Source organism: Lycium barbarum, chromosome 4 (genome assembly GCF_019175385.1).
Source record: "Lycium barbarum isolate Lr01 chromosome 4, ASM1917538v2, whole genome shotgun sequence".
In the NCBI taxonomy this organism is placed as follows: Eukaryota; Viridiplantae; Streptophyta; class Magnoliopsida; order Solanales; family Solanaceae; genus Lycium; species Lycium barbarum.
This window is the reverse complement of record NC_083340.1, coordinates 16,601,316-16,623,414: the sequence shown is the minus strand read 5'-3', so window position 1 is coordinate 16,623,414 and position 22,099 is coordinate 16,601,316. Positions and strand designations below refer to the sequence as shown.

The 22,099-nt window shown below is 35.6% G+C and overlaps 2 protein-coding genes and 2 pseudogenes across 2 annotated transcripts; all 4 read right to left on the bottom strand.

Moving 5' to 3' along the window:
- Positions 1–1,115: 1,115 nt before the first annotated feature.
- Positions 1,116–3,278, bottom strand: LOC132637209 (putative disease resistance protein RGA3; annotated as a pseudogene).
- Positions 3,279–3,286: 8 nt separating this feature from the next.
- Positions 3,287–6,214, bottom strand: LOC132637207 (disease resistance protein RGA2-like). Its single transcript, XM_060354333.1, has 2 exons — positions 4,312–6,214; positions 3,287–3,520 (listed from the first exon to the last, which is right to left on the bottom strand). Exons 1-2 carry the CDS (start codon positions 4,516–4,518, stop codon positions 3,287–3,289), a joined length of 441 nt encoding a protein of 146 aa, XP_060210316.1. The 5' UTR covers positions 4,519–6,214.
- An 888-nt stretch (positions 6,215–7,102) lies between these two features.
- On the bottom strand, positions 7,103–9,753 carry LOC132635399 (probable UDP-glucosyl transferase 73B6; annotated as a pseudogene).
- Positions 9,754–13,801: 4,048 nt separating this feature from the next.
- On the bottom strand, positions 13,802–21,197 carry LOC132635398 (putative disease resistance protein RGA3). Its single transcript, XM_060351770.1, is given in 3 exon segments — positions 13,802–15,636; positions 15,638–16,415; positions 20,552–21,197. Coding segments are annotated over 3 exon segments (2,895 nt in total). The 5' UTR covers positions 20,979–21,197; the 3' UTR covers positions 13,802–13,946.
- Between the last annotated feature and the right edge of the window lie 902 nt (positions 21,198–22,099).

The window sequence follows — 22,099 nt, the reverse complement described above, 5'->3', positions numbered from 1 at the left end:
AACTATGTGCAACAATAAAAAACACAACTTTTCAGAAATACCATAATTGCCCTCCAAATTGCCAAGCAAGCATGTTGATGAAACAGAGTCCTCAAGCTGCTAACTGTGGCTTCTTATATTAGAGAATTGAGTCTAAATTCTTTACACCGGTAAATTGGATATTTTTTCTACTATTTGATCAACCAAAAGAAAATATAAATTGTGCTTATAATTAGCTAAATTATTAATTCAAAAATGATACAAGTAACCCGGTACAATATATTACATTACACATATACTATTAGTGTACACATGTAAAATTCATATAATAACGGTGTAGGAAAGACGTATTATTGTATAGAGGGGGCTATTTTGACACCCGAATATATTTATTGGCACCTAATTGTAATTCATTAACTTGCATTTACAAATAAATTGACCTTATAAAATACTATCACAGTTGATCGTTTTGCTTTATCATATTTCTATCCTCTTTATTATATATTGAAAGGTACTGCTCAGCAGTAAGTACAACAAAATAAACAAAGTATTTAAAAGCAAATTCGTGTAACTTATTTGCTTTGTTTATTCAATCAAAATAATTTAAGTAGAATTACCAATATCTTCCATTGCTATATCCATCTATTTTTGATTTTCATCAATCTCTTCGTTGATGGTTGTTGCTTGCATTTATATAAAATCAATCTCTTCATTTTTTATGGGTCTTTTCTTTTTTCATTTGCCACAATTTTCATTCCCAAAGGGTAATCCACAATTGTTAGCCAATACTCAGAACTAGTGCATATTTAAGTAGAGTGAATGGATAGTAAAAATAGATCTTAATACGGTACTTGATTCGTCTCCGAAAGAAAATTAGAAAATTACATCCAATGGATAATAAAAATAGATCTTAATACTTGCGTGTAGATAAAATCAATTAAATTAGGCCATCTTAAGAAAAATATATCCTTCACAAAAACAAAGAGCCAAAAAGAAGAAAATGGCTGGGAAAAGAAAACACGAATTCTACTTTTTGGTATTTTTTCCATTTGCCACAAACATTCATTCCAAAGCGATAATCCACAACTGTTGGCCACTAATTAGAACTAGTGCATATCCAATAAAACAGCAGCAAGTTGAGTGAATAAATTTTACATTAACAAGTATAATACAAATAGATCTTTAGAAATCGTTCATTTGTTTCTAAAAGAAAATCATAAAATTGCATCCAGTGTGGGAGATTCACAAACAAAGAACCCCAGAAACAATTACAAATAAGACTCATCAAATATACTCATTAGGAATGTCAGCAATTTTGTGCCTCTTCTCCTATTCCCCTCTCACATCGCCTTTTCAGTTCTGGACAATCTCTAACTAGTAAACTTGTGAGGGCAGTTAGGTGCTTCAATCCCTCGGGTAAAGATTTTAGCATCTCACAGTTGTAAACCAATAACTCCGTGAGTGAAGTTAATCCTTCCGGCCATTCCTCGGGGAGACTATCTAGTGCGTTACAATCATCAATAACCAAACTCTTCAAAGCGTTGAGACTAACTAGGCTGGTAGGCAGCTATTTGAGATCATTGATGCCAACGATAATCAAGGATTTGAGATTTGCAAGATTAGATATGGAGCTCAAACCTGTTGCATCTAACTCCCCCCAAATTTCCAATTTCTTGATAGAAGAAAGGGCTGGAAAAAACAAACATAGGGCACTCCCAAATCGTCATCTCTTCAAGCATGTTGGAATTGCTCTCCTCCTTCCTTTTTCAGCAATCCTTTCAGATCATCAAAGAACCTTATATCAAGTTTTCTCAGGGATGGAAACCTTCTTCTTGTGGGGAATCCGGAATGAACATCATCCTCTTCAACATACTCCACCACCTCAGACCCCTCGTGTAACTCTACACTTTCTAGACAATGCAGCTCCCCGCAAGGTGGTAAGCACGAGCAATTTTTGCAGTCTCTAATTTCAATAGTGACTGACCTTTCCCAGAACTAAGTGCTTTATCCAATCTGGGAAACGGGATCCTCTAAAGCTAGTGATTCTTAATGATTTCAGATTGGGGTGTGGTTTTAGAGCTTCAAGCAGTTTAACTTCTTCTGATTCATATCTATGTGGTCCCCATCTATCCCAATCCATGCTTAAAGAGTGCAGATTTGCTTTTGCAGATAAATTGGCTTCTTCTGCCTCTTTATAGTTCTTAACTCTCTCAAGGTGTGTGATTGAAATTGAGCCATGGAGGTTTAAGTTTCGGAGTTCACCAAGTTGATAACCTTTCCTCTCGCCCACAATAAAGAAACCTAGAGTTTTAAGGCAGGTCAAAGATGCCATCCTTGGTGGCATAGAAGTCAAGGGGCAGTCATCAAGTAAAAGATTTCGGAGACTACAAAGTTTACTTGTTTGTTTTGGCAGACAAGAAAATGATTCGCAATCTGATAGATTAAGAGTTGGCAGATTTTGAAGCTTGCATAACCTTTTTGGAAGACTACGAATATCCATATTATCAGACAGGTCCAGGTATCTTAAATGTACTAGATCTCTAATGGAAGACGATAACTGCTTAATATTTGAGTCACTAAGATTAAGCACCCTTAACGAGACAAACTTTGTCAAGAGCAAAGGAGAGTAAGACGACACCACTTTAGCAAAACTAATGGACATCATATTTTCATAATCTTCTTCTACATTCATTTCACGAATATTGCTGCTTGGTGTGCTTGCTGAAAACAGAGATGTAGCCAAATCATGGATGAGATCATGCATCTTGAAATGAGTTTTACCAGCAGATGTATCTTCTTCGACCACTTGAAAGAAAGACCTGAAGTATAATTCTTTCCATACTTCATTACCCACATCCCATAGCTCCAAGTTTCCCCTCGATAAAAGAAAGCCGTGTGCCATCCAGAGAGAGCTTAGCTTTTCCTTTTCCATTTTGGTGTCCTTGGGGAATACTGCACAATATGCAAAGCATTGTCTCAAATCAAGTGGAAGGTGATGGTAACTCAGTCTCAAGGCAGGCAAAATAGAATTTTCTTCTTCAGGTAACTTCCAAATCTCACTGTTTCTCACATGTTCCCATTCACTTTCTTCGCTCTTGAAGCGTAAAAGACCTCCAAGAGTCTTGGCTGCTAGAGGCAGATCACCACATTTTTTCACAATCTCCTTTCCAATAGCCACAACTCCTTAAGCTTATCCTGAAAGGGGGCGAATTCAATGTCACCCACTGACTTTTTTTCAATATATTCTACAATTCCCTTTATCAATCTCCACATCAAAATCATCTGAGACACAAACCCATATTTTGGGCTAGAAATGATCAGTCACTCTCGGATCATTATAGACCATTTGGGCAAGTGTTGTTTTTCCAAGTTCCCCCATACCAAGTATTGGGAGCACTGAAAGTTCTTGGGCAGCATTAACATTGTTTAACAGGATTTCCACTATCTCATTCCTCCCTTTGTCGCTTCCATAAACTTTTGGTTCAGTTAAAACAGAACATGTTCCAAGCAATGTCCACATAAGCATGTTGTTACATTCAAGCTCATTAGGAGTTAGCAGAAAATAGAGAAGTTGCACAATAAAGAGTCACAGATGAGCAGCAGACATGATAATGTGGGGAGTTGACGAACTGGACTGGGAAAATCATGCTAAGTTCCACTAGGCAGAAAGTTATTTAAGAGGACAAAATATAGTTTTGAAGTTTCTCCATTTTCTCTGCAATCATTTTATAAATCAGTTATGAAGTTGTATTTCTCGGTGCCTCATTTTCGAAGTGAAAAATGCAATAAGAATGGGGAATAATGTTAGGAGGATTTCCTAACTTTTCTTATTTATGAAATTACTTTTTATATTATGATGTAGAAGTTAAGTAATCATTAAGAGTAGTCACTCCTACAGTCTTGAATTCACAATTTTTTCATGGTTAATTTTAGAGTTAATGGTAAAAAACACACTAAACTATTATTTTTTCACTAGTTTCACACACCAACTATCACTCCGATCCCTTTGTATTGCGAGCCATCTTTCTCTTTTTGCTTCTTCTCGTTTTCTTTTTTTATCTTCTTTGTTTGTTATAAAACACACCTCTATGCTGAGTTGTTGGTGTGCCTCATACACTCTCCATTTTAGATAAAAAAAAAAAATAGTGCCAAGTGGCACTCCACGTGGCTAAATTTGTCCACCTAATCTAATTAGAACGTTTATTAGATTTTATTTAGTGCCCCTAAAGTTGAAGTTGGATTACCAAAAATGCCCATTAAATATCGAACAACCATTTTACCCTTTCCTTGAATCCTACTCCTAGAATAATTTTGTACAAAAAGGTAAAATACCTTAGAAGTACTTAGAAAAGAGATTTTGATATATAGTGGCTTGTCCTTTAGTTGCTTTTCCTGGGCATCTTCTATCACAGATTGAATTGTAGAAAACGTGCTTGAAAGCTTTTCAAACTCGTCCTTAAAACCAAAAAACAATCCAAGTTCCCCTTGGATGAAAGAACTCAGATTGTCTATCAGAATTTGAAGGAAAGCTTCTGCCATATGTTCAATTGATCACTATAACGAATGTTAGACATTTGGAGGGAGTTGGTGAGTGTTGGTGAGTAAACAATGAATATGTATTATTGAAAAATGGGGAGTTCAAAGTTGTTTAAATAAAAGGAAGGATATAGAATCTCCTACTGCTTCAATGAGGAGTTCAAGCCAGAGTTAGAAAGAAGAAAAACATGAATTCTGATTCTAGCTTGGACTCCTTGTAGAAGCAATTGGAGATTCTATATCTATTCTTTCATCTAAATAAGAACTAAGATTTATTCAACAAATATTGTCCTGAGTTATTGTAGTCGTGTCAACAATTATGGTAGTATCAATTTTAGTTAATTAACACATTATCAACTATTATTGTCGAATTATTTTGGGTTACAATAATTTTCAATTAGAAATTTTCATATTTTGGTTGTGAACTATTATCCTTCGTTAGAAAGTATTAACTCCTCGATAAACTTTTCGTAGGATATGAGCTTTTGTTTCCAATGCATTTTTTCAACTAATATTTCATAATCCTTAAGCATATCAAAATTTAATCGTTTATTCTAATCTTAGTTCTTATTTAGATAAAAGAAAGGATATAGAATCTCCTATTACTTCTGCTAGGAGTCCAAGCTTGAGTTAGAAAGAAGAAAAAAAGGGATTCTCTGATTCTTGGACTCCTCCATTTCGGGGCAAATTTATTCCTCAACTTTGAGGTTTAGAGCTGATACCATTGTTAAAAAAAGTGGTTCACTTATACCCTTGCTTCCTAACAAATAGAGCATATTTTCCCTTTTCGTTAACAGACTCATATTTACTAAATTAAAAAAATCATTTATCCAAGTGGAATATCAGTCCAACTCATTAATATTTACCGATCCAGACCCAACCCATCCGAAAATAACCCAATCCCTCTTTTATTCAGTCACCTGACTTTAGAATCCTAGGTCGACTGAACACAAAAGTGGGTTCTAAATATCATCTTTGCAATTTGAAAGTTGGATGTCTGTTGTGGGGTATATTAGCTAGAAATCGCAAAGTTGAGGGATATATTTGTCCCTTTCCCTTGTGAATATAATATACTATCTCCATCTTAAGGAAAAAAGTCTTGGAAAAAGTGCAGCCAGGTTAGGATAGTAGAAAGACAGATAATCTTATTCTTGTCAAACATATCATGAAATACAGTAACTTAACACGGAACAACTGTTAATTTGTTGAGAAGACCTTTTTTTTTTTTTTTTTGCAATTCTTTAAAGGCGACAATATACATAATATGATGTCCATCCTATTTGCGATGCACAGGTCACTCATTACCACAATATGCAAACACGCAAGTCAATAAGAAACTTTTATTCTTTGATCATAGACTCATAGTAAAGAAAAAAAATATAGATTCGAGAGCATAAGTATGGTGAGCTTCTAATAATAGTTGTTATTGCAATAAGAGTTATCTTCTAATCACAATAAGTACTAGGATAAATATATTTGTTACCGGGAAAAGAAAATGATATCAGATTGAACTATCAAAATTTGTGGTAAGAAAGGATACAACCAGAACTTATTCGGTCAAGCTCTCCATTGAATATAATCAGTTTCCTAGACTTGTTCGACACTGCTGCTCTGTATAGCTCTTCCACGAAATCTCTATATTGCAGAAATAAATGCTGTCATCGTAAAATTTCTATGAAATCGACCACTTGATATACACTAAGGTGGAAGAGTTTTATGTTACCATTAACATTAAAATATGGATAGGCGACTACAAAGAGTTCATCTTCTGGCTTGACACAGTCAGCCATCTTGACCTTCTAGGTGAAACCGAAATCCTTGAAAAAAGAAGGCTGTGTCAAATAGTCCAACTTAAAAGATGCTCCTACGGGAATTGATTGTCTTGCAAATTTCACTTCATTTACCTCCGGCAAAAACTGAATAATGCAAGTTTGACAAATCGCACCTGATAGAGTAAAAGAGCTTAATGGGAAAAGAGGTTATCACAAACATTAACAGGGAAGTATGCTGCAAAATATACAATGCCACATGCATGAAGACGAGAGATGAACTCTGGAAATAGCTGAATTTTGGTTTATGTTGTATAAAGTCGAAACTAGAAGAATTAAGCCCACACTCTTATGCAGTACAGTCCAACAGGTAAGGATTAAGCAACAGCTTTTCCTTGCTAATTTTCTGATTACTTCTTTTACGGTTAATATTTTCCACGTATACCGTTTCCAGGTGATTTTCATCTACACTCCGATTTTAAGCCCCAACTTAAAAAATAAGTTAAATATCTTAGTATCAACCATAAAAAAAGAAAGAAAAATTATCTGAATATCAAATAAGCATTTCAAATTCATGTAAAATGACAAATAAGTGGTTCTTATCTGTTTGAAACAATGAGGGATGTGTGGTGCATATGCTCCTATGTAATGATGCATTTTCCTTTTGTGTTAGGCCAACATCCCTGGTGAGTTGCCAAAGTGGCTTATAGGGGTTATTCGTGTTTCTCGTGCATAACTGTCATCAGCTATTGTACAAAAACTGGAGCCTGGCTCAGCATCATAGGTCAATCTTGACACCCATCAACTATCACAGGAATTAATTTTTGAAATATATACACACATCCCTGTTAGTCGATTCATATTTTCATTCATTAGTTTCTCAAGATTTTCCAGTTTTGAGAAACATTAGATGAAGGTAAACTTTTCCTCTTTTTTTGTTGTTTCGGATTAGTTGTTCCTCGTGCCTTTGAATTGTGGGAATTGTGATGTTTCTCGTATGACATTTCAAGTTGTATCTGTATGGTAGAGTGTATTGCTCGGTGATTAAATATCACAGGTTTGATTAATCAGATAAATTTCTCACACTTTTTTGACTGCCTTTGACTGCATGAAGTTAGTACAGAACGGTGTTGATAGCTTATCTTTTACTTTTTCTTATCCCTGGGATACTGTACGTTTTAATGTGGCTGGTAAGTATGGAAACGTACTGTAAAATAGTGCCCCTTAAAATAAAAATATCAAAAGAAAAAAGGGAAAGAAAAGAAAACGAGACATCGTTTACTACAATCTTTTTCCTCTTCTTGCCTCTTTTACCCCCTCGAAGTTGGTAGGCTTCTTATAGCTTGTATAATCACATATGTAAAATAAAACAAATTATGGAGGATCACAATTTTGTTCGCTTATAATTGAGGTTGTCTAATCTCTAAACTGTCGTGAACTCCAACTTGTAGTCTCATGCATTACATATATGGTTTGCTTCCTCTATTCTATTTGGAGATCGTAAAGGCTGTCCTATGTGGAAGTTTTCCACATTATTTGCTTATGAGTTGAACAAATGACTTCAGAGAGCACATTGAACTATCTGGATAACCATTCTGGAAAATGGATCTTAATGCCATTGCTTGCTTATGAACCCTTCATCATTCATCAACTGGTCAATTCCTTGAACTATGTTAGCTTTCTTCACCATGTCTCTGGGGTCATCAGTAAGTAAAAATCACATGTCCCATTTTCAAGTACTTTGCTACCAATTTGGCATCATGGAATTGATCACCCCGGATTGGCCACGCCAACACTAGGATGTTGCTGAGTTCCATCCGCAATGTGATAGAAATCCGCCAGTTGAAGGATGGCTCAAAATCAACAACTGTGGTGCCCATCCCTTTATTATCAACCCTCTGTTCCCTATTCTTTTTTCCAATCCATGAGGGTAATATCCTCCTCCTTGTTGGCTGCCTCCAAAGAGACCCTTAGGTGGACCGGGTCGGCCAGAACCGGCCTGAATAACCCAAATAAAAGAATGGTCTGATGCCTCTAATGCATCAGCCAGTTGAGCATATGCTTCTAAACGAGGTCAAACTTTACTACCAAAGGACGCATAAATTACGGATCGCTGAGGTTTTGAGTTCAACCATTGCATCACCTCTTCCTCTGTAAAGTTTAATTGGCGGTTCAACCTGACTTCATGATCATGTAGTATTGAACTACGTGATTTCCAAAATGTTTCTGGCAACAATGGGCCTACACCCCATACTGGCTTTTCAATATGATTAATTACATAATCAATGAATGGACCCTCAAGATCATAGCAGGTATTGATCAACGATGCAATAGAACCCTCTACCTGATCTACCCATCTGGGTTTTTGACCCAGTCTTGGAGGCCCATCTTTTATCCCACCCTGTGGTCCCGATAGATCGTTCTATCTATTTGGACCACCACCGTGATGATGACCTGGCCCATGATGATTTCGTTTGATATCAGAGTAACTCAGAGCCATACTTTCAGGCAACCCCACAAGGATCCGAATCTCACCCAGTTTCATCTCATCCACATGGTTCTTCCAGGCTGCAAACTCTATTGCAGCAGCACAAGCTCCAGAAGTGAAGAAAGAGACAAATGGTATGTCAGATTTCATGAAAATTTCCTTGCTCCAACTCATAATGACATCCACCACCACACATATGGGTCGGGTCTTAGAAGATCCATTGCATCGTTCTGATTGTAAGGTATCAATCCCCTGTCCTAACTGCTGATAGTGATGCTGGAAAGGCCCATGCTTGAAATTTTGTCCTTTTCCTTTTGGTGGGAAAGCTAGTAACGGCAGTGGTGATAGAGTTGATGTTATAGTAGAGCTTTCAACACTGGTAATGGAGGTGGTGATGGAGTTGATGTTGTAGTAGAAAGTTCAACGAGTTGAATCAGAGAATGGTGACGAAGATTGGTGGGGATGGAGGAGGAGAGGTGGGAGGGGATGATAAAGGTGACTTTAAAGTTGAAAGAGGTGAGATTTTTGCAGAGTTCCAGACATGGGAAGAGATGACCTTGACCATAAAATGGGAGCACCAAAATCTCTCCGTTAGTGGCTTCCATGTTTTTGTTCTCTGATTAAGATTACACTTGTTGGGTTTGATTCATTCTCTATATATAAACAAGACAATGTTGAATTCTTCTTGTGAAGTGTGAATAAGAATGTGTGGGGAAAGTGGAGAGGAAACTTGGACACAAAGTAAATTGAAAGGATTAATGGAGCTGAAAAGGACATAGTGTAGCACGTAGCAATAGCGTCTTGGCAATGTTGAGTAATTATTAGAAGAAACTAATTAAGAGTAGTTTGTTGTTTACTGTTTACGCTTTTTCATGTAATATCCACATTTTTTAGACCTCCCCTATTTAGGGAAACGTTTCTTTAATTATCCTCACGTCAGTAAACAACAATACAGTAATTTGTTGTTTACTGTATTCTAGTCTAAATGCTGTTTGGGGTAAAACCTAAGTATTCTAGTCTAAAAGTGTTTGGTTGTCTAGCATATGTTTGTACTGTTCCCGCTCACAGAAGTAAATTAGACCCTAGAGCTATACTATGTGTCTTTCTTGGGTATCCTGCTGGGAAGAAAGGTTTCAAACTCTTGAATTTAGAAACTAAACAAATTTTTGTTTCCAGAGATGTCAAGTTTCATGAGTCCATTTTTCCTTTCTCATCTGTCAAGGACAGTACCTCTACTTTCCCTATTCCCACTCACACTAATGACCTAAATGATCCCACTCTCAACTCCTATTGATACTGTCCTTGATAAAACTCAACCAAATGATCATGAAACATATTCTCCCAATTCATCCTCTCAGCATGATCCTTCCAGTTCAATTGCACCATCTCACAATACATCCAACTCCTCACCTTTGTGTTCTATTCCTGATCCTACACCTCATGATTCTGCTGTTGCTTTACCTAATCCTCCTATTCCCATGCTTGCTCCTAGAACTTCTAGTAGAAGAACTACAACTCCATCTTATCTTAAGGACTACATTTGCAATTCAGTTTTCATCACTAGCTTACAAGACTGTTGCTTTTTTACACCTTCTGAACCACGTACTTTGTCCTTCGCTAATCTCTCCAACACAAACCAAACAATTCTAAATTCTACTTCTTAAATTTCTGAACCTAATTCATACACTCAGGCTTCCCTTCACCCTAGTTGGCAAGAAGCAATGGCCAAGGAGTTTGAGGCACTTGAGCTCAACAAAACTTGGGAACTGGTTCCTTTACTTGGAGGAAAAAGAGAACTACCATGCAAATGGGTTTATAAAGTGAAGTATAAATCAGATGATTCATTAGAGAGGCTTAAAGAAAGGTTAGTCATAAGAGGTGATACACAGAGGGCGGGCATTGACTTTACAGAAACCTATTCTCCTGTTGTCAAAATGACAACAATCAGGTGCATTCTAGCAGTAGCAGTTAAGGCAGGTTGGGACATCCTTCAATTGGATGTTAATAATGCCTTCCTGCATGGGGAATTGCACGAAGAGATGTATATGAAGTGTCCACCTGGTATGGTTTCACCCTCACCTACTCATGTTTGTCTCTTGCACAAGTCACTTTATAGACTGTGGCAAGCTTCGAGACAATGGTATGCTCGACTCACAGCAGCTTCAAGTTTTAAGGGTTATGTTCATTCTATGAATGATTACTCACTATTTTTTAAGAAGTCAAATGAGAAAATCACTATTATTGCAGTCTATGTTGACGACATTTTACTCACTGAGATGATTTACAAGAACAAATTACAGTCAAGCATTTTCTTAACTCAGAATTTCGTATCAAGGATCTTGGTTTAGCAATTTTTTTCCTAGGTATGGAAATAATTTGAGAACCACATGGATTAATTCTTACTCAAAAGAGATTTACCATGGATCTCTTAGCAGATTTTGACTCACTTGCTCTAAAGCCTGCATCTTCACCTCTTGATCCTTTTATTAAGCTCAAAATAGATGAAGGAGCTCCTTTGCTTAATCCTACTTATTATCGTACTCCTAGGGAAGTTGAACTTCCTAACTCATACCCGACCGGATTTATCCTACACTGTTCAGCATCTAAGTCAGTACATGCAGATGCCTCGCAAACCGCACCTCGATGCTGCGTTTCACTGTTTGAGATACCTTCTTGGTGCACCCAATTTGGGGCTTTATATGAACTCTAAACCTTCTTCACAGCTGACTGCCTTTTGCGATTCCGATTGGGGATCTTGCCCGAAGTCACGACGATCCATCAGTGGTTATTCTATCACATTTGGGGGTTCACTGGTGTCATGGAAATCGAAGAAACAAACCATGGTTTCCCTATCATCTGCGGAGGCAGAATATCGCTCAATGCGACGAGTTGTGGCGGAGGTGACTCGGTTGGTGCGTTTGTTTGATGATTTGTCCATCAAACCCTCTTTGCCGGTGACTTTACACTCCGACAGCCAGGCGGCAATTCATATTGCCAAAAACCCGGTCTTTCACGAGCGGACTAAGCACGTTGATCTCGATTGCCATTTTGTACGGCAGCAATATGTCGCTGGCATCATTTCCCTCTCTTATTTTCCTTCAAAATCTCAAGAAAGATATGCACAGATGCAGCCCAGTCTCGTTCCTTTTATTTTATGTCCTTTGAACAAGAAGTGAAGACCATTGTATATACTACACCTTACACTATCATAACATTCTCTTTAATCATTAGCTGTACAAATTAGTTAGAGTTTGTTTTCTACCTTTAGGAATTTATTTTTTCCATCCTTTAGCTTTTGATTATTTGCACAGATTAGGTAGTTAGGGAATTACATATTTGCACAGTAGGTAGTTCATACTTGTATAAATATGGGTACATTTTCATTGATGAAATACACAGAAATTTCACAAATCAGTCTCCTTTCTTTAACATTTCTCTTTCTCTTTACGTACATAAGTCACCTTCTCGAATTATATTAATTCCATAATTTCTCATTGACGAGCATTTCTATTGTCGAGAGAAGATGGAAATCTCACACTCTCATTGTTTACACAAGATATTCTGAAAAAACAAATAGGTAAAAACACTTTTATATGCCCTACATATTTTTTACTTATATTGTATTAAGAAAAACTTACTACGCACTCATTAATCTCGAAAAGTAAATTACACATTATTTGATGGAAATATAGTAAAAAAAATTCATATATACATATATTTCTCATGAGAATTCGTCAACAAAGAAATTGCCATCAAACTGAAGACGTGGTAATAGTCCAGGTAGGAAAAAAGAACAACTAATAGTTGGAGTGTGAAATTCGTGTAAAAGTGATAGTTCATGTATTTTTGACCATTATCTCAAAAAGAAAACCATACCATTAGAACTTCACAAGCATTTCTTAAGTATGAATTTTGTTCTTTTAATTCATACTGTTCGAGCCATTATGCTCTTGTAAATTGTAATGCATATGGACATGTTGGATAACTAACGTAAAAATGCCATTTCCTCTATATTCTTCTCAGAGGACCATATTTTCACCAATATTTATATAATATTGAGTGTAAATTCTTTACACCGGTAAATTGGATATTTTTCTACTATTTGACCAACCAAAAGAAAATATAAATAGCTGCTTATAATTAGCTAAATTAATAATTCAAAAATGATACAAGTAACCGGTACAATATATTACATTACACATATACTATTAGTGTACACAAGTAATATTCATATAATAACGGTATAGGAAAGATGTATTATTGTATAGAGGGGGCTATTTTGACACCCGGATATATTTATTGGCACCTAATTGTAGTTCATTAACTTGCATTTACAAATAAATTGACCTTATAAAATACTATCACAGTTGATCGATTTGCTTTACCATATTTCTATCCTCTTTATTATATATGGAAAGGTATTGCTCAGTGCTCACCAATTAGTACAACAAAATAAACAAAGTATTTAAACGCAAATTCGCGTAACTTATTTGCTTAGTTTATTTAATCAAAATAATTTAAGTAGAATTATCAATATCTTCCATTGCTATATTCGTCTATTCTTGATTTTCATCAATCTCTTCATTGATGGTTGTAGCTTGCATTTAGATAAAATCAATCTCTTCATTTTTTTACGGGTCTTTTCTTTTTTCATTTGCCACAATTTTCATTCCCAAAGGGTAATCCACAACTGTTAGCCAATACTCAGAACTAGTGCATATTTAAGTAGAGTGAATGGATAATAAAAATAGATCTTAATACGGTAGTTGATTCGTTTCCGAAAGAAAATTAGAAAATTACATCCAATGGATAATAAATATAGATCTTAATACTTGCGTGTAGATAAAATCAATTAAATTAGGCCATCTTCAGAAAAATATATCCTTCACAAAAAAAAGAGCCAAAAGGAAGAAAATGGCTGGGAAAAGAAAACACGAATTATACTTTTTGGTCTTTCTTCCATTTGCCACAATATTCAACTGTCAGCCAATAATTAGAACTAGTGCATATCCAATAAAACAGCAGCAAGTTGAGTGAATGAATTTTACATTAACAAGTATAATACAAATGGATCTTTAGAAATCGTTCATTTGTTTCTAAAAGAAAATCATAAAATTGCATCCAGTGTGGGAGATTCACAAACAAAGAAACCTAGAAACAATTACAAATAAGACTCATCCAATAACCACATCAGGAATGTGAGCAATTTTGTGCCAGTCTTCACCTATCTCCTCCTCACAGCGCTTTTCCAGTTCCGGACAACCTTTAACTATTAAACTTGTGAGGGCTGTTAGGTGCTTCAGTCCCTTGGGTAAAGATTTTAGCATCTGGCAGTCCAAAAGAGATAACTCTGTGAGTGAAGTTAAACCTTCCAGCCCTTCCTTGAGGAGACTCTCTAGTGCGTAACATAAACGAATTTCCAGCCGCTTCAAAGCATTTAGACTAGCCAAGCTGGTAGGCAGCTCTTTGAGATCATTGATGCGAAAGATACGCAAGTATTTGAGATTTGCAAGGCTTTTGAACATCGCTGCTGGGAGTGAAATCCCTTTGATACCCACAATTTCAAGGGAAGTAAGAGTGCTAAGATTAGATATGGATCTCAAACCTGTTGCATATGTGTGCCCACGAACAACCAATATCTTGACAGAAGAAAGGGCTGGAAAAACAAACATAGGGCAATCCGAAATCATCATATTTTCAAGCATGGGCAATTGCTCTTCTTCGTCCTTTTTCATCAATCCTTTCAGATTACTAAAACCACTTATATGAAGTTTCCTCAAGGACGGAAACCTTCTTCTTGTGGGAAATCCAGAATGAACATCATCCTCTTCAACATACTCCACCTCCGCAGACCCGTATTCTAACTTAAGACTTTCTAGACAAGGCAGCTCCCCAAAGTCTGGGAGACGGTATCCTCCGAAGCGAATGATTTTTAAAGATTTCAGATTGGGGTGTGGTTTGAGGGCTTCAAGCACTTTAACTAAATCTGATTCATATCTATGTGGTCCATCCCAACTCATGCTTAAAGAGTGCAGATTTCCTTTTGCAGATAAATTGGCTTCTTTTGCATCCATATCATTCTTCACTCTCTCAAGGTGTGTGATTGAAATTGAACCACAAAGGTTTATGTTTCGGAGTTCACCAAGTTGATAACCTTTCTTGCTTCCCACAACAAAGCGACCTAGAGTCTTAAGGTATGTCAAAGATCCTATCCTTGGTGGAATAGAAGTCAATGGACAGTTGTCAAGTAAAAGATTCCGAAGACTACTAATTTTACTTGTTTGTTTTGGCAAACAAGAAAGTTGGTTGCAATTATTGAGAGCAAGAGTCTGCAGATTTTGTAGCTTGCATAACCTTTTTGGAAGATTAGGAATGTCAGTGTCAGACAGGTTCAAGTACCTTAAATGTACTAGATCTCCAATGGAAGATGATAACCGCTTATATCTTGAGTTACTTAGATTAAGCACCCTTAACGAGAGAAACTTTTTCAAGAGCAGTGGAGGAGAGTAAGGAGACACCGCTTCAGCGAAACCAACAGACATCATATCGTTATAACATCTATTGGACATCATATCGTTATAATGTCTTACATTTATTTCGCGGATATTGCTGCTTGACATGCTTGCTGAAAACAGAGATGTAGCCAAATCATGGATGAGATCATGCATCCTGAAATAAGTTTTATCAGATTTAACTTCAATCTCTTGGAAAAAAGACCTCAAGTATAATTCATTCCATACTTCATTACCCACATCCTTTAGCTCCAAGTTTTCTCTCGATAAAAGAAAGTCGTGTGCCATCCAGAGAGAGATTAGCTCTTCCTTTTTCATTTTGGTATCCTTTGGGAATACTGCACAATACACAGCATTGTCTCAAATCAATTGGAAGGTGATGGTAACTCAGTCTCAGGACAGGCAAAATAGAATTTTCTTCTTCGGGTAAATTCCAAATCTCACTATCTTTCACATGTTTCCATTCACTTTCTTCTCTCTTGAACCGTAAAAGACCTCCAAGTGTCTTCGCTGCTAAAGGCACACCACCACATTTTTTCACAATCTTCTTTCCAATAGCCACAAGTTTAGGATTTATTTCTTCGTGATGCCCAAATGCACGTTGCATGAACAACATCCAACAATCTTCTTGAGATAGATTTGTCAACTGAAATGGTTGCAAAGTTCCCATAATCGATCCAACCTTTTCAAGACGAGTAGTGATTAGAACAGAAGCACCACTTGCTCCAACCTTCAAGACTGCTTTTAAATTAGCCCACTTCTCTTGATTTTCATTCCAAACATCATCCAAAACAAGAAAGTATCGTTTTCCCTTCAACAACTCCTGAAGCTTCTTTTGAAAGGGAGCCAACTTCAGGTCACCAATTGGCCTTCCTTCAATAGATTCTATAATTGCCTTTATCAACCTCTTTTCATCAAAGTCTTCTGAGACACAAACCCATATTTTCAAGTTGAAATGCTCGATCACTCTCTGATCATTGAAGACCATTTGGGCAAGTGTCGTCTTTCCAAGTCCCCCCATACCGATTATAGGGAGCACTGAAAGTTCTTGTGCATCATTAATTGGAATTTTCACTAGCTCATCCTCCTCTTTATACCTTCCGTAGACTTCTGGTTCTGTTAAAAGAAAACCTGTTTCACCACAGTGTCCACACAAGAATGTTGTTACATTTAAGTCAATAGAAAATAGACAACAATTTTAGCAAAATAAAGAGACAATGATAAGCTTGAGGAGAGAAACGACGAACAAGTTTTAGAAAAGATAATCAAAATACCTATAGACATAAAATGATGCAAGAGGGCAAAAGGCACGTTTTTGAAATTTCTCCATCTTCAACGCAATCATTATCAGAATCAGTTATTAACTGATGTAAGCTAAACAATTGTTTTCCTTTTCTTGTGCCATCATTTTCAAACCATAATTGGAGAATGAAATTACTTTTTATATTATGGCAGAGAAGTTATGTATTCCTTAAATAGTCGCTCCTATGGTCCTGAAACACCTCAGGTTTTCATGATTTTGTTCAGTTGCACATAGATGAACGTTTTTGAACGATATTTTGAAGTTGAGGTTGAAAAGCTGGGAAAGGGTATGTAGTTTTAAAATTATGTGGTGCTTTATTTGTTTCTCTATCAAAATAAATGTGAAAATTAGACTATTTATGATTTGTTATGAGAAATTGAAGGTTTGAAACTTTACTTGAAATATACTTTCAAATCATAACTTTAAAAACTTGAATTTGAAAATTCTTTTACAAAGTTGTGCATAAACAAGCTCATTTTATTGAACTGTCCATCAGTCTTGCCTTTGTGTTTACGTGTTCAACTTTATACAAGTTGAGGTGTCTACTCGTGCATACCTAAAGCTGGAAGGCATACGTGCCAGCTGAGGCTAAGTTTGAAGACTTATTTATGTATTATGCATATTTGCAAAGTTTGAAAATTTCACAAACGCCACCGAGCTTTTCCTCACCCCCGAAGGCACATGGTTTGGTTACTACAAGAAATGAATGTAAACCAGGGCTGGCCCAAGGCCAAAGCCACTAAGGCAATGGCTTTGGGCCCCTATTCTTTATTAAGTTTTATGCTATTTTGTTTAAAAAGTTATCATTTTTTTTTGTTCGGAGTGCCCTTCAAATGCACTAGTCTTTAATTTTTGCCCCTCAAATTATTGGTCTTTAATTTTTGTCCTTCACCTAAAACTTCTAAGTTTCGGGTTCGAACCTCCTCTAAGTCAAAAATTTAAAAACATTTGGCCAGGTAGAACTCTGATTCGCAAGGCAAGGTTTTGCCTGTGAAACTCTGCCTTAAGGCAGAAATTTAAGGCAGAATTCTGCCTGAAGGTAAAATTCTGCCTTCAAACAGAGTTTTGCTCAAAACTCTGCCTGAAGGTAGAGTTTGAAACTCTGCCTGAAACAGGCAGAATTCTGCCGGCAGGCCTAACTTGGTCCGAATAGGCCTAAGTTTGCTATAAAACTCTACCTTGCAATTTTTTTTTTAGTGAGCGGAGGTTCGAACCCTAAACCTCATGGTATTCGGCGAAGGACAAAAATTAAAGACCACCCCAAAATAAGGGCATTCCTGCGAATTGCTCAAAAATTATTGTTACTTATGGTACTTTTAAGTAGTTTCTACATATGTAAATTATTTTTCAAAAAAATGCAAAGATTGTATGTCTGAATTCACGATAAAAATAAATAAGTTGGACTCTTGAAATCCAAATTGTGTCACATAAACTAAGACAGACTGAGTGCACAATGTTTATAAAAGAAAAAAAGAGAAGAAATTTTTTTAGTAGCGTGATTGATTAGCTATATAGTCAGTTGAATTTTTTTCAAATAAATTGATTTGAAAAAATTGTTAACAACTTTACATTGTTCTTGACGACTATAAAACAGTAATTAATGACTTCGCATCTAAAAAAAAACTAGAAAAGTTGACTTTAAAATTAAAAAAAAAAACAAAAGACGATCCTTCTCCTTAAAAAAACAAAATTATATCCTGTTTGGGCAAGCTTATATTTCCCCTAAAAGTACTTATTTTTCAATAAATGCTTATTTTAAAAAAGTGAGGTATTTGGCCAAGCTTTTGGTAGAAATTAATAGTCTGTTTGGCCAAGCTTCTAAAATCAGCTTATTTTAAAAAGTACTTTTCAAAAAAAACTTTTGACGAAAAGCAGTCTGTGTTTGGCTAATTAATTAAAAAAACACTTTTGACCAGCAATTAGTGTTTGACCAAGCTTTTAAAAATTGCTTCTATTTAAATTTTTCTCAAAAGTACTTCTCAAAAAAGTGCTTTTGGGCAAAAACTCTTTTTTAGCTTCTGAAAAACTAATTCTACTACTAACCCTCAGGGGTTGGCCTGGTGGTAATTGGCTTGAGCCTTGGGGTGCTCCCCTTCAAGGTCTCAAGTTCGAAACCCACTGGGTGCAAACAATTTCTGAGGGCCATCGGACTGGGGTAAAACCCTGAATTAACCGTGGTGCACTTGCGGGAAACTCCTTGCCGAGGGCCTGTGCACCCCCGGGATTAGTCGGGGCTCAAAGAGACCCGGACACCCGGTGCTTAATCAAAAAAAAAAAACTAATTCTACTACTCCCCAAAAGCACTTATTTTCTCCCAGAAGCTTGGTCAAACACTTCACTTTTTTTCAAATAAGCACTTATTGAAAAAATAAGTACTTTTTGGGGGGGAAATAAGCTTGGCCAAACATGCTATAAGTGCTTTTGAGGAGTAGCACAAGCAGTTTTTCAGAAGTTAAAAAAATAGCTTTTGACCAAAAATATTTTTTTGAAAAGTACTTTTGAAGAAAAAATACAGTTAGAATCACTTTTTAAAAGCTTGATCAAACACTAATTGCCGCTCAAGAATACTTTTTAAATTAATTTACCAAACAAAAATTACTTTTAGCCAAAATTACTTTTTTTAAAAGCCCTTTTGAAAAAATCATCTTTTAAAATAAGCCAATTTTAGAAGTTTGGCTAAACAAGCTATTAGGGCATCTCTTGTAAGTTCATTTTTTTGCACGGATTGCCCTTCGTTTGGGGTGGTCTTTAAATTTTGCCCTTCAAATTTGTGGTCTTTAAATTTTGCCCTTCATATTTGTGGTCTTTAAATTTTTCCCTTTGCTTGGAAAGATGAGCGAATACATGAAGTTCTGGGTTCGAACCCCCGCTCAGGCATAAAATAAAAAAATAATTTCGCAAGGCAGGACTAGGGGATTGTATGCCGGATCCAGCATACAATCTTTAGGAAAAAGTTAAAGTTATGCCGGATCCGGCATAACTAAAAGTCTGCCCCTAAAGGCAAAGTCTGCCCCCCCCTCCGGCAGACTTTTAGTTAAACATAACTAAAAGTCTGCCGGAGGGGGCATACAAAATTTAAACTTTGCCTTGTAAGGCAAACTTTTAGTTATGCCTTAAGGAAAACTTACGCCTTATGGAGCATACTTTTAGTTATGTTTTATGGGCACACTTTTATTTAAGGCATTAATAAAGGTTTACCTTGAAAAGTTTAAAAAAAATACATATATATGTTTCAAGGCAAAGTTTGCCCATAAGGCATAAGTATGCCCCCATCGGCATAAGTTTGGTAATTCCTGAACAAGTTTATGCCGATGGGGGCATACTTTTAATGGGAAAACTTTTATGCCGGATCCGGCATAAACTTGTGAAGGAATTATCAAAGTTATGCCGAAACCGGCATACTTATGCCAAGTCTACCCATAAGGCATAAATATGCCTGGTCCGACATAACTTTGTTAATTCCTTCACAAGTGTATGCTGATGGGGGCATAGCGAAATTTAAACTCTGCCTTGCGAATTTTTTTTAAAATTTTGACTGTGTGGGGGTTCGAACCTGAAACCCATGGAATTTAGCGAAGGGCAAAATTTAAAGATTTCAAATATGAGGGGCAAAATTTAAAGACCACCCCAAAAGAAGGGCAATTCGTAAGTTTAGCTTTAGGCCCTCAATCTTATTGAGACGGGGCTGATATAAACTAAGCTATTGTAATACTCCTTTTGTTCCAATTTATGTAACATTTTTCTTGTTTAGTGTGTCCAAAAAAAGGATATATTTTTAAATTTTAAAAATAATTTAACTTTAAACTTCATATTTTACATGATTTATAGTCATAGAATTATTTATGACATGGGTAAGATTACAAATTTTAAAAGATTTTTTTTTTTTTTTTCATACTCAATCAAATATCATCACATAAATTGGGACAAGAGAGTACTATTTAATCTAAAAATTGCTAAAGAGTACCTGTTTCACGTGTAGCAATTCGTCTCTCAGCAATTATTTCGCGCAAATGAAACATCCTTCGTTCCTCCGCAATTGCATCTAGTTTCTCCATCATTTCTTTCATTTTTTTTACCACCTTGTAACGGAAAGTGATAATCTGTGGATGATGATGCCCCAATACAGTCTTCTTGAATCTTGCTGCCTTAGTTTTACATTCGTCCAAGATGTCATCAACTTCATATGCACCAACATTGAGTTTTTGTAACCAGTTCTTTATTGCCTTGTCCTTCAATTGCTTCTCCTGGGCATCTTCTAGGACCGCTTGAATTGTAGTAAACGTGCTTGAAAGCTTTTCAAACTCCTCCTTAAAACCAAAAAAAAATCCAAGTTCCCCTTGGATAATAGAACTCAAATTGTCTAGCAGAACTTGAAGGAAAGCTTCTGCCATTTGTTGAATTCACTATAACGATTAGATATGTGGAAGGAGTCTAGATTACTGGAATTGTAACACAATTTTATGTGCGTAAACAATGAATGTATATTTTTGAAACAAAGTAAGTTGTTGGAATGAAATATGGGCAGTTCAAAGTTGACTGGTTTGTTCACAAAGCTTGACTTGAGCAAAACTCAATTATTGAATCATTTCATAGAAAGTGCACTTGCCCATGGGGCCATGTCTCAATTACTAGATGATAAAAGCGCCCAACACAAAAGATAGTACTCCCTTCATTTTCAATTTATATGAACTCATTTGATTAGATATGATATTTAAAAAAAAAAAAAAATTTAAAACTTATGGTTCAAAATAAGTCTTGAAAATTTGTGTGATTGTAAATCATTCATAAAGTGAATTTATTTCCAAATTAGGAAAGAGTTCATTTATTTTGACACCTACTAAAAAGAAAATAGGTTCAAATAAATTAAAACAGAGGGAGTATTATATATTTTTTTTATCTATCTTTAAAAAAAGATATATTTTTATATTTAAAAATCATTTAATTTAATTTAAATCCATTTAACTTAATTTACATTTACACAAATATCTATAACTTATTTTAGATCATAAGTTTTCAAGATTTTTCTTTTCTTTTTAAATTTCGTGTCTAGTCAAATTATGTCACATAAATTAGGACAGAGAGAGTACCTTTTAATAATATAATTATGGAATTTTTATTATAGAAAGTATTATAATTCAATTAATTGAAAATATCAATAAATTATTTTACTTAGTCCGCTTCTCCCATATATAACTTTCCTGGTTTGATTCTCAAATTGAAAGATTTGAAATACACCTTCTCCTACCGAGTTTCATGTCATCATCTCTTTCAACTCAAAAACACTGAAAAACGCTTTTATGTGTTAGCATCTATTGTAGTCTTAAATTTTTAAGTATCGACCAACTTCATCATTTTAAGAAAATATGCATATATGTTTCTTGACCGTTTATATTTCGTCTTCTTGATGTTATTCCTCATTATTTGTGTGAGACGTATGTGCCTAAACTTATACCAAAAGGTAAATCTTTTGATTTTATGACTTCTTTAGTGATTTTTATGTTCAATTTAAATG